At 39.6% G+C, this 12348-nt stretch overlaps 1 protein-coding gene and 1 long non-coding RNA gene across 8 annotated transcripts in view; one reads left to right on the plus strand and one right to left on the minus strand.

Moving 5' to 3' along the window:
* The window catches only part of sona (sol narae metalloprotease), a 103394-nt gene that overhangs the window by 32121 nt on the left and 58925 nt on the right, over nucleotides 1-12348 (minus strand). For all 7 annotated transcript variants that reach the window (XR_015533649.1, XM_022058311.2, XM_022058312.2 and 4 more), the window contains exons 3-4: nucleotides 4199-4262; nucleotides 2472-2719 (exon numbers count right to left, since the gene is read on the minus strand). Coding sequence is in view for 6 of the 7 variants with exons in the window: in XM_022058311.2 (XP_021914003.2) it covers nucleotides 2472-2719; nucleotides 4199-4262 (312 nt within the window). In the remaining variant the exon portion in view is untranslated. The remainder of the gene's footprint in view (nucleotides 1-2471; nucleotides 2720-4198; nucleotides 4263-12348) is intronic.
* Nucleotides 2600-12348, plus strand: part of LOC147874817 (uncharacterized) — a 66853-nt gene continuing 57104 nt past the window's right edge. The window contains exon 1 of the long non-coding RNA XR_002542204.2: nucleotides 2600-2727. This is a non-coding gene — a long non-coding RNA (uncharacterized LOC147874817). The remainder of the gene's footprint in view (nucleotides 2728-12348) is intronic.

Genomic DNA, 12348 nt, shown 5'->3' on the forward strand with positions numbered 1-12348 from the left:
AGAAAACGCCAACGTTTCGAGGACCATCTTCATCCTCGTCGTCAGGGCCTCAGACGTCAGACCCTGAGGACGAGAATGAAAATGGTTCTCGAAACGTTGATGTTTTCTTCAATAAGTCACCTTACACGGCTGGTAGCCCGAGAAGAATTTATTATAAATTAATGTGATCAATATTTAAGAAAGCGATATGCCGTGAACAGTCAACATTTTGTTCTCATAAAAGGCAGGAATTGACTGTTTGCTTCTCAAGAAGGACTCTGTTTTGTGAGTTAGGAAAATATATGTTTCCCATCATTAAAAAAAAAGAATGGTTGCACAGTACTTTTTGTACGCCACTACTGAGCGCGTCAAAATGAGCAGAAGTGTATTCAGTGTTGTTATAATTCGTTCTAATCATAATGTAACTACAGTTCATAACGTACGTCGGTGAGAATGATATAGATTTGCAGAATTTAGTCATTATTATTGACTCTTTAAGTTTAAAATCTGGTATTTTAGAGCACTTGTATGCTGTTGACTTTGCAAGATCATCCTGAAATCTCACTTTATGCACGACTGAGGTGAAGTGACATTGGCCTGTCATGTGTTTTGCGAGAGCTTCAAGTAGAAGTTGAGCTACGGTGAAAAGATTTCACTTTGGCAAATATTCCTTAACCTACTCTTCGCAAGCTGTTTATTAACTGACGATGTTGGTCTTCTGGTTCGCGAAGCCGTGTAGGCTTGTGGGTAGATACTATTGTTCTGAAGTGCCAATTTTGGAAATTGTTTACCAACGGACGCCCTGACCTTTGAGAGCAAGTGCTTCTCGACAAGGTCCCAGACACTTCATATTCATCATTAACTCACGATAACATAAAATAGTAGAACATCTAGTACCATTCTGTGGCCACTCTCTGACCAGGTTATCACTGTATCAACCAACGCTGTCATCACAGTACAAAGGACCTTCTAATTATGCATGGTATGCACCCACGATAAAAGACGAGTGTATTTCTTTCTTGCATCTGCTTTCCGTTATGGCCTACGTCTGATAATGTGATGCGTTATAAGCTCATATGACCACGCCTCCCCCCTTCTGTATCATCATCTCTGCTACAGCCTTCGGTGAAAGTTAGGAAGAATTTGGAAGGCATCGGCCAAGTATCATTTGGGTGAGACAGTGGTATAAATGTCGTCATCGCTTTCAAAATTATGTTTGTTAACTGGGACCAAGCACGATTCACCGGTTGATACAGCTGAAACGATTATACGCCTTTTTGGCCCCCGTTACATTGATTCTCCCTATGGGATATTAGGAAGAGCCTTGCACTCTGAAAGTTCAAATGTCATCTGCTGAATGTGTTGGTCCCCATATCACATTCATTCAACGGTATGGTGGAGGTATTTATAATTGAGATAATTTGTATATTTTCTTACTGGTCCAAACTGACACTGGGGTCCTACCTAGCCTCCTTTTCACTTGATATTGGAAGATTTTTTCTCGGCTGGAGTGTGAAGCAGACAGTCAAACATCTAATGCCCAGGTCATCGATGAGTATCTAGTTAAGATGAAAAACATTGTAAACCTTTCTAATTTATTTCTTAAAGTATGTTATTTTTAGGTGTGGCCCTGAATTATTCTTTGTTCAGCTCAACTAATTTAGGACCTCCACGCTTTTTGCTGTCGTGTTTTGATAGTTATCGCCTTGAATTCCCCAGGCCGGAACCACGCGTCGTATTTACATTTTCAGTTTTTGACCCTGAAGAACGTTTTTGTTTGCACCTCATTTAGCACGGTATGTGACGTAGTTTTGCTAATTCATCGTCGGTTCGTATTTTCATTGACAAAACACTGCGCCAAATCGTAACTATCTTGAGTTAAGTTCCTCGAATTGTTAATTTAACATGTTTGCAACAGCCGTCCGCCGACACTAATTTTTTAAGATCCATTTTAATATTATCTCATATATATCTTCCTAGTGGTCACTTCCCTTCAGGCTTTCCCACCAAAATTCTGTACCCATTTCTTATCTCCCCTTGCGTGTTGCATGTCCCACCCATCTCATCCTCGTTGATTTCAATATCCTAATAATATTTGCAGTGCAAATTTTGGAGCACATCATTATGCGGTTTTCTCCAGTCCCATATCACTTTATACATGTCAGGGTGTATTTTATTCTCAAGACCCTGTTCTCAAACACTTTCGCTTTGTGTTCTTCCCTTAACGTGAGACACAAGTTTCACACGCAACAAGTAAAAATTATATTAGACATTACATCCTTGTTGTGAAAATACACACGTATATAAAACGTGATTCCTATTAACATAGTTCTTGTTGCCCATCATGTGTGCATGCGTGCGTTTTTTGCACCTGGACTCAGAAAACCGATTCTGTAAGCGAAACCGCTATTATGCTATAGCTGTTACTTCACTGCCACCAGGTGACGACTCTAACGCTGAAGCAACCCCAGATATGAGTGATATGGACGTACCTGTGGCAGTTCACGGTACTCCACTTCCTGCGGCTGTGTGGAATTGGGCTCAGCCGTCCACATCTTAAGGGTCCCGCCCTTGAAGAGACCTTCCGCGCGTTGCAGGGTGAGGTGGACGTCGCGTCCGAACGCTGTCAGCTTCAGACGATGCACTTCCTCCGTCTCTGGTGAACCTCCGTCCCCATCATCATCTGTCTGGACACTCCGCTTTGATAAGGAATGCACGTGGACCACCTCGTAATCGGGAACTACAAAGGTAAGTTGCAAATGTTTTCCTTAAATTTGCATGTCAGCGAACATTAAGTAATTCGTATGAAAATCGAGGCTACTACGTCGATGAAAATGTGGGTAGTTATCTCCTGGGCTATGATGCCGTTTACTCTTGTGAGTGTTCACGTGCCGGAGGAACCTATCGTCACTGTCCTGAGGGCCTCTTTCGTGTTACTCATTTGGAAATGCATGTAATTGTTGAAGCTGTTATCTTCCGCAAATACCTGGGATGAAACCCGGTTTTTATGTGTGTGGAAAACATTTAATCATCTGTGTTTTAGTAAAACTAGTACACTGATAACCGATACATTCTGGGGCTTTAGTGCAATGTATGTGTGAGTATAAATAATTTGGATTCTGTTTCTGTGTGATGACAACGTACAGACGTAACCTACTTTGTATTGTCTACGTTTCTGAGATTCGTCAGTGAGAAGTGACAGACCTATGGCTGTTGCTGATTTATGGTTAGCTGGCAAGGATTTTGAAGGAATGACCATAGCCTACTTTGTGCCTGGATTGACTAAAACCACGAGAAACCTCAGAATGGCCGTTGATTCAACGGAGTTGACAATCGGCCAGCCTTATGGGCGGAACAGCTTCCAAATATATGCAATTCACGTGATTTTAAATTTACGTATCCGACTGCAGATGCCATGTCAGATTGAAGGATTCTTCGAATGCAGTTTATGACAGAAGTTTAGACTCTGTCGCACATCGCGGTATGAAATGTCAGTGGTTTGCCGATTGGCACAGGATGCATCAAGAAATTGGGCAAATACCTGCTTCGGTGCCATTTTGTTTAGAAAGTTCATATTTATTACTCTAGAATTTAATACGTACTTCCGCGTTAAGTAACTTACTTGCCTCGACTATGGAACGGCCTGCGAGTTTACATAGGATAAATATCCAAGGTCGTAGGTCAGAATGTGTATGACAAAACTTTTAAGAATGATTTTTAGTGAAGAAAAATTAAGAAACTACATTACAATGCTATCGGGATTTCCAAAATAATAAATACATCTTTCCATAGAAGGCTTACGTAAGTTTATGTTAATAAAACAAATATGAGGGACTTATTATGTAGATACGTAGGTATTATTACTGATCGTGCAAAAATAATGTTTCGTTTGTGTTTTTCGTTATAACAGATTTGTAGAATCAGAAGTGGTTATACTAAATCGGTCCACTTGAACCTGATCGATCATATTGAATTTTATTAAACTCTGGCGTAATGTAAAATAACTCAGTTAGCAATCTTTCAAGTATGCGAAAGTTTTAAAATCTTCCTGAGCGGTCAACCAACCGCTTTTAATTCAAATTAACGCAGCGGATAGCCCGAGAAGATTTTGTATATGATCACGTAATGTAGCAGATCAATAAATAACAAGATTTGGTAGTGACAAATGTGGCTGGTTCTCGTATTTATGGAAGGAACATAATTGCAGTGCGATCTTTACCTTCGTCGTGACTCGCTACTTGAAATACCGTCCGTAGATCGTCTGAGCTCATATGGTGGTGAATCTGCAAAAAGAGAAGGAAAATTTGAGCAAAATCAAATTCAATGCCAGTTTCTTTAAATTGCTGTGCGAATCGACAGTGACAGGAGCTCTGTTACAGGTTATCTCCTCTTGGATAAAAAGAGAAGTGAAGATATTAGAACAATTAACGATTTTTAATTTAAATTGCTGAATTAATGGTGTAGAAATCAACGGAGCAAAAGAAAAACATCATTTATTAGAGACGTCCGTCTTCTGGGTTGTAGCACCGTGTAGTCTGGTAGAAGTTTACCGTCGTTGTACACGTGTAGTGTTTTCAGTTGCGTTATTCCAAAGAGCATAAACATGAAGCGAGTACTTGAATGACAGTACAGATTTATATAATTATACCTGAAAAATGTTTCATATATAAAGAGCCCATTATTGTATTTTGTGATCATTTTAGTGGACTCACTATCTTACTAACACGTTGTAGTAGATACCTTCTTCAGAAGTTAATTGTCTCTCAGATAGGCGAGAACTTCCCCGCTTTTATGGAACCAGAAGGTTCATTACTATGTTCAGAAAAACCCAACACTGGACTCTGTCCTGAACCAGATCGAGCCAGTTAACATTAAATTTTGTTACCTCTGACATTTTGTGCATTATTTATAAAAACAACTTGTGACCTCATTTAAAAATAGCAAAACCTAAAGGAAAAGTAACATGAAGGCAGTAGGCATCTCTGAAACGTCGTCAGTTTCTACCAGAAATACTCGTCGGTGTGAGAAATTCAAATCTAAGACATTTTATACTGTGAAATTCTACTTTTATTTCAACTCTCAGTTATAAATTGTTATTGTATATTCCAAGCAATAAATATTAATTCGGGCTGGTGAAATCGAAACTGCGAGTACAGAAAACGCTTTGCTGGATCTGCCTACTCGTGCACGGACGGGGAATTAAATTTGGGTTGACTGCACTACGAATCATACGTGATCTCTGTTTTCGCGTCGCTGGCAGCGAAGAGTGGTTTGTTGCGTCACTCACGAGGACGTGTCTTTGGGTCTGTCACTCTGACTTTTATTTCACTTTGGAAGAACACATGATTTCTCGCTGTGTACCGCCGTACGGAAATCCGTCGCTACAGGCTAACCTTATCTAAAAGAGACAATGTCGATTGGCTAGTTGATCACTTGCCGTCGAGGGATTTTGGGCTTTATGGTATAATATGTATGAATGCGTGTGTTGTTATTACCACTGCTGTTAACAGATTTTGTGATAATATTTTAACCGTTGCCATGGCAACTCCGTTAAGGAAAACCTGCTGTGCGCATTTGCTACAACGCAGTAGTTATTGTAACCCCCATAAGAGATCATAATTGGTAACTAAGGAAAGTCATGATTATGATTTTTATGTTATTCTTAGTTTCAACAAAATGTGTTTTTTTAAGTTCTAGATTTTTCCATCAAGAATGACGAGCAATTTTCTAGTTGATTATAATTACCATTTCAGTTACAAACATACGACTACTTATCTTGATATAAGACGCTGTAAACGTAGTGTACTGCTAAGCAAATACCTTGCTCGACCAGATATTGAATTTATTGGAGGCGGGCAACAGGGTCAATTATGTATAAGTCTCTAATAAATAATTTCATCTTGTTGAAACCCAGTGTTTATGTAGCAGCATTTCCTATTTCCTAGTTGAGAGATACGTGACACGCAAACTTCTAGGAATATTAAACTAAAACTTTAAAGCAGGTTACTTAGTATAAATTACTTTTGTAAAGTCCCTAAAGGCGTAAATTTAAACCTACTTTTTGATCTTGCACCTGGTATTACGTATTTCGATCTATAAAGCAATTTATCAGCAAGCTTACACTGCCTTAAGATAAGTTGAACGTACAGTGAAGAAATAAATTTGTGTAGAACAGGAAGATTTCTAGCTGAACTCATTTCTCAAGAGAATGCAGCGTTGAACGTGTTTGTATCCGGTGTTACGTGATTCAAACAATTATTGGTGTGCCTTAAGCTTATTTCAGCAGACACGGGGAAAGGAAGTGTGTTACTCGTTAGCAGACTGCTTTAACATTTGCTCTGCGTCTGTGTTACGTGTGCAGGCAGCTGTTAAGACGCGTTAATTTCGTTGTCCATTGGGCGTAAAGAAGAAATTTTCATGCATAAAGCAACTTATTGCATTTCCTTGATTTTAAGACTCACTTTTTCACATTTTAAAATTTCTGAAATCGGTGTGCGTCTTACATTTTATGGGATCTAAGAATCGATGTCGAAAAATTATACTGTATGACTCAAGACAAAGGAAAATCCCCATGTCATGACCCTGATGATGAAGCAGCAGGCACCTCTGAAACGTCCGTCAGTTTTTGCCAGACTACACAACCCAGAATCCGAGAAAACAGCCATCTTCATACTCGTCGCTGTGATAACCTCAGATCTCACCAGCGATAGACTTGTACTTCAAAAAATCCTACAATGGCTCCTTACGCCCAGTCCTACAAACTCACCATTCATGTATTTACCTCACATCTGATTCGATGTTACATACTCTTTAAAGTCGAATCGATGTATGTAAATAGTGAATAATTCAGCCGACGTGTTACACAATGTTCTTATCTTCTGAGCTAGGTTCCAGCCAGGTTAGCAGAACACAGGTTTCAAATAATCGTGGTAAACTCTATGTGACCAATAATATAAATAACAGTGTAATTAATTTATTGGTATGCTTTGCAACAGCACACACAACAAATAACAGGTAAGCAGCAAAGAACAAGGCAACAACAACAGCAACAATAGTGTGTTCCTTTAGTGGCTAACGTCTTTGTTTTTCGTCCTCTGTATTCGTCGCTTCTGCGTTAATGTCAGTCTATTCGCCTTGCTCTCGGCCGGACAGCGCCGTTTCGGAGTTACGACGCCCCTGCTGCAGGCAGTCGTGACATTTGTGTCCACCCGTAGAACGAGAACCCAAGTGTCTGTGTCCTTTTGAAGGAACTCGCCGACGACTGTCGTAATGGACGGACTACTTTTATGTTACTTTTCTCTTGTTTCTTTAGTCTCGATTGTTGCGCTGCCTTGAAGGTCGCACCAAGTCCAGCCAGACAGGTTCCTTTCGCCTCTTGAAATCTCCTACTCTCCACCCCAGTTTCATATAGAACAGCAGGCTAACCCCGGTCCGAAGCACACAGAATACTAATTTAGTTGCTTTGTATGTACCTGTCCATCTCAAACATCGATGAGAGTAAAAAATTTTCATTACTCGTTGCCAGTTCTCATATAGTAACTACGTTCATCGTTATTAACCAGTTATCATTGAACGAACTTTGCGCTGGATTGGTCAGAATTTCTGATCTCGAGGTCCCTTCTTCAAATCTCGGCACGGAGACAGACTATAACCGCTGAGGTTTTACGTCGGGTTTTTTTGTTTCATCCAGGAAAATGCCGAGATTGTACCTTAAATTAATCCATAACACATCGCTTTGTTGATCGAGGCAATAAACACCTCTAAAACGTCAGTAAACTCCTACTAGACTACATCATCGTCCCAGAAAACAGCCATCTTCATGGCATATTTTAATTAACAGCCTTAGAATTTGCTAGAGGGACTGAGAAAAACACGAAGAGCTTAAATCAAGATGGTCGCTCTCCGTTGGACTTCAGTATAATCATCCTATTAAAATTTCGTGAAGATTATAAATTATAATTCTGTTTATTATGTAGACTGTCCATTCTCCCTTAACTTCCTGTTCCTTGGATCTATGTATTCTTAGCAATTCGTTCTCCTCTCTTGCAATGAGAGACCAAGAGTTGAAGCTGCGTGTTTGTATATTTCATTGTTTATTGCGGATAGGAGACGTGAAGCGAAACGATTGTGCTAAATAGTAGCGACAATTACCCTAAATTGATCTGCTCTTGATTTCATCATGTTTGCGATTTATGTGTATTACTGTCGTTCGTACTTTAAAAGACTTTATTAGCGATACTTATATCACGGCACGTATCAAGCACCAATTGAAAATTACGCTTCAGTTGTTCTGATCAGGAATTCGTAATCTCCTGCTGCATGTCGAAGCAAACTAGAAAGGTACGGGAACAGGTCATGACCAAGATATCAAGGACTCTAGAGAACACGCCCTACTCACACTGACAGAAATGAAAAGGGACGTGATCTGGCGAAGTGCTGTCGTCCATCGGCTTTAGACTTTGTTGGAATTATTCTTACGCAAGAATTCAACTGCAGCGTCGGAATACACGTTGCACAATAATAATAATAATACCTCTGCGTTATGCTGAATGTTGGCCAAGTTGGAATATTAAGCGGTTCCCAATTTTACCTTTTTCTGCTTAATTAATGCTGAGGATATTTTGCGTGAGGAGTTTCTGGGTGACACTCGTCTCAGATCTTGAGATGGCCGTTTTCTGGGATGTTTTGCAGTGTAGAAAACTGACCGACATTTTAGAGGTGCTTACATGCTCCATCGTTCTACCGGATCCAACAGTGTACTTTTACCTGAATACGAAATTATATCCTTCCTTCGAAACATTGTAATTTTTTAAGGTTTAAGTATAATAATGTCATTATCGAAGACAATCAGAGATGAAGTATTGGTAGTATTTGTTTGGCAACACTATCTTTAAAATACGTGCAATGTCGGAGCGCCTTCAGTAAAGAAAGTTGCCTAAGCGCAACCCTGGGCCACTCTTAACTACGGCCCTGTGTATAGTAACTAATAGCATCCAGTGAAAATAGCAAGAGAGCAGTTAGTTGACTTTCGAATTTTGCTGGCCGAGCCCTAGTGCGCTGAATTTGATTACGTATGTCCAGGTAGCTAGACCGAACAGTATAGCCTGAATACTAATGTATTTTTATTTATTATTTTTGAGAGTGTGGAGGGTCTGCTACATATCGGACCGGTCCTAACACGATAACCACTTGGTCAACATTTCCTGCGGCGGTGGAAGGCGTGGTCACCGACAAAACCATAAGCCATAACAGCGTTCGACCGATAAACATACCACTTCTTATTCAGATACACGCGCTCAAAACTTGACGGTACGTCTTATATTTATGTGTAGGTGCATTATGAATTTCCATGTACTTGTGACAGGTGTTTAAATATTATGCATACTCATTGCGACAGTTTCGAATCAGTCACTTGAAACATTCCTTCGAAGCAAGTATCGATGCATACTTGGTTTCGAGACTGTACAAAAACACATTAAGCCGAGTTTTAACAGTAGCCGAAAGTATAAAGCACGTATTCGATAATAAATTGTTTATAAAGAGAATTGGGTAGTGAGTAATAAGGTCTCCGCCTATATCATTTAATTAATAACATTCACATAAATTCCATCAGATACAACCATAGGCTGTATTTATTATCGTATAATAGAAACATTTGAAATGTGGTGCTGTAGAAGAATGAAGGAAAATTAAGTGGACTGGTAAAGTACGAAATGAGCTGGTCTTAGACAGGATAGGCGAAAGAAGAAGTCTATGGAAAAATCTTACCAGAAGAAGATATAGGATGGTGGGGCACATTCTGAGGCACCCAGGATTGGTTAATTTGGTAATGGAAGGAACAGATGAAGGGAGGAATTGTAGGGGGAGACAAAGATTGGAATATGTGACGCAGATATGTGAGGATGTGGGCTTCAAAAAATATGTGGAAATGAAGAGATTGGCGCAAGATAGACGAAAATGGAGGACCACATCAAACCAGTCGAAAGACTGATGAAAAAAAAACCATATTCTTAGTTCTTTGAAGCCGAAATTTACCTAAATGCCAATTAAAAATCGTCCGTACCACAACGAAAACACAGCGCATTTACATACAAAGATTAATTGATTACGCTACGCTGTTTACTCTGATAACGAAACCCATAAATAAATTCCGAGGGCAAAATGCAAAGTTGTCCATTATTAAGTGGGTGGTAAATATACGTATCACTGGGCGTTTAAGGGTTAAAAGCCCGACATATGTCGGCTTGGTTCCTGTTCCAGAAACTATGAGCAGTCGTGAATTCCTGCATTAAGTCCATCACATGCATTTATGTGCAAATGTTTTCGTAACATAGGCCGACGTAAAATTATAATAATTAACCCGTAAATTGCCGTAAGGAAATATTTAGGCCTATTGATTATTACGAGATACCAGCCAGACCTATATCTGTTTAGTCGTTAATTCGCCAGAGTGTAAAGCCTGTAAGCAATAGCAAACAGAAACTCACCCAGTCAAATTCAATCAGCTCATGTATCGCTTTTCAGAACGCCGAAGTGATCCGTATACTTCGTACTGCCACTCGATCATACAAGTAAATGTCAAATCAGACTGTACATTTCTTATTGCTTACTGTGCAAATAGCAAAGTGCTACAGGTGTTCAATTTTTCTTAGCAGAGAAATCTGATTCAGTGTTATTGTAATAACAGGGCAGTTGTGCATTCCATATTATATTTCTAAACATTCCGAAAATCAAATGCTTGACCTTACTTTCACTGAAGTTCTTGTCAAATGATCCTTGTTATAAGCCTTTCACCCTTTAAATAGTGGTATATATTTCTCCCACCTTGACAATCTGCAAGTTTCTCAGGGTAAAGAACGATTATAGGCGTTGGTACGCTTAGCGTCTGTTTTCCAAAGTCGTGTTAATGCCATCCCGGGGTTCATGTGTTACATATTGAGTTTTGTGGTGATGATGTCTATTGAAATCCACAAGCTCGCGTGCAATAAAAGTGGCGTCTTTGGGAAGCGTCGCTTCGCGCGTCTCCTCAGCATTTGTCTTGTGGCGGCGTCGCGGCTTTAAGCGTGGCGACTTCTGTGGAAAACATTTCGTCTTTTGTAGATGTCCGTACGCCTCGCGTAGGTTTATCAGCGTCCTGCCCACTTTCATCTCGAGGCTCGTCCATTTAATTTTATTTTTCAATCTTGTTATGGTGCTGGTGTCGCTACTATAGAAAATTAGTGTGTCGACTTGCAAACTTCCTAGAATTCGATGTAGTAAAGACCGCCCGTATATCTCGACAGCGTGAAATATAGTACGTTATGTCCTTTGACCTGGACACTGTTACATCACAATAACGCAAAGACTGTACTAACGAAACCTCCACAGCCAGATTGTACTCAATAAGTGTGTGAGTGACATTTAATGTTTAATACAAGTGTTTGACTTTCACCTCAGTTTGATATGGGCTCAAGATTTAAAGATATTTTTTCTTCTGGAAATGATGAAGTGGGTCTTTCTCAGTTGCAACACGTGGCTGGTGTTTGAAACAGACATGAACGGTTTGTCTGGTGACTTTGCGAGGATCGTTTGGATGTACACTTTTCACTGTCCACTAAACAAACAACGCCTGCTAATTGATAACCAAAGAAATCACAGCTGCATGACCCTGTAGTAGCTTTCAAAGTAGCCTGTATGTGAGAGAAAATTTTATATTTTGAGACTAAAAGGCGAAGAATCTAAAAAGTATAAAAGAAGTACCTCTGAAACGTCGCCCATCATCTACCAGAGTACACGGCACATCTCAGACGACAGCCATAATTGTTTAATTTTGTTTAATGTGTTGAAAGTCGTAAAAATACAATGCATTTATTTATTCATCATTTACTTAAAGATGTCAGTAGCTCAAACAATATGCCGTCGCGTGATACGATGATTAATTAATAATGAATTATAAAGGATATATAGGAAGCCGTACTGTCATAATTGAAGGTATTTTCTTGGAATTTGCTTAGAGCGACCATATACGTAAAACCATGAAAAATCTCATTCAGGATAGTCGAAACCCGAGCTATGATTTGAAGCCGGGACCTCCCAAATACGAAACAGGAGTGCCAGCCACTCGGTCGTGATAACCAGTGCATTTAAGTAAACTTTTGGCCAGTCAGCCAGTCAAAAGGCGTTGCAGTGAATTTTAAGAAAGTGTGTTAGTAGTACTTGAATATTCATACTCACCTCCATGAGAACCTGAAATCTCACTTAAATGCATTACGTTTATCCAAACTCCTAGTTGTTCTATTGATTTTATTTTTGAAGGTTCAACTGCTGAGGTTCTGCCTTCACATAATAAGACTCCAGAGTGTACGAATGGGTTCTAAAAGTTGCCTCATA

Source organism: Zootermopsis nevadensis, unplaced genomic scaffold, assembly GCF_977971745.1.
Source record: "Zootermopsis nevadensis isolate Lab colony 2312 unplaced genomic scaffold, Znev_1.0 Znev_ptg000004l, whole genome shotgun sequence".
In the NCBI taxonomy this organism is placed as follows: Eukaryota; Metazoa; Arthropoda; class Insecta; order Blattodea; family Termopsidae; genus Zootermopsis; species Zootermopsis nevadensis.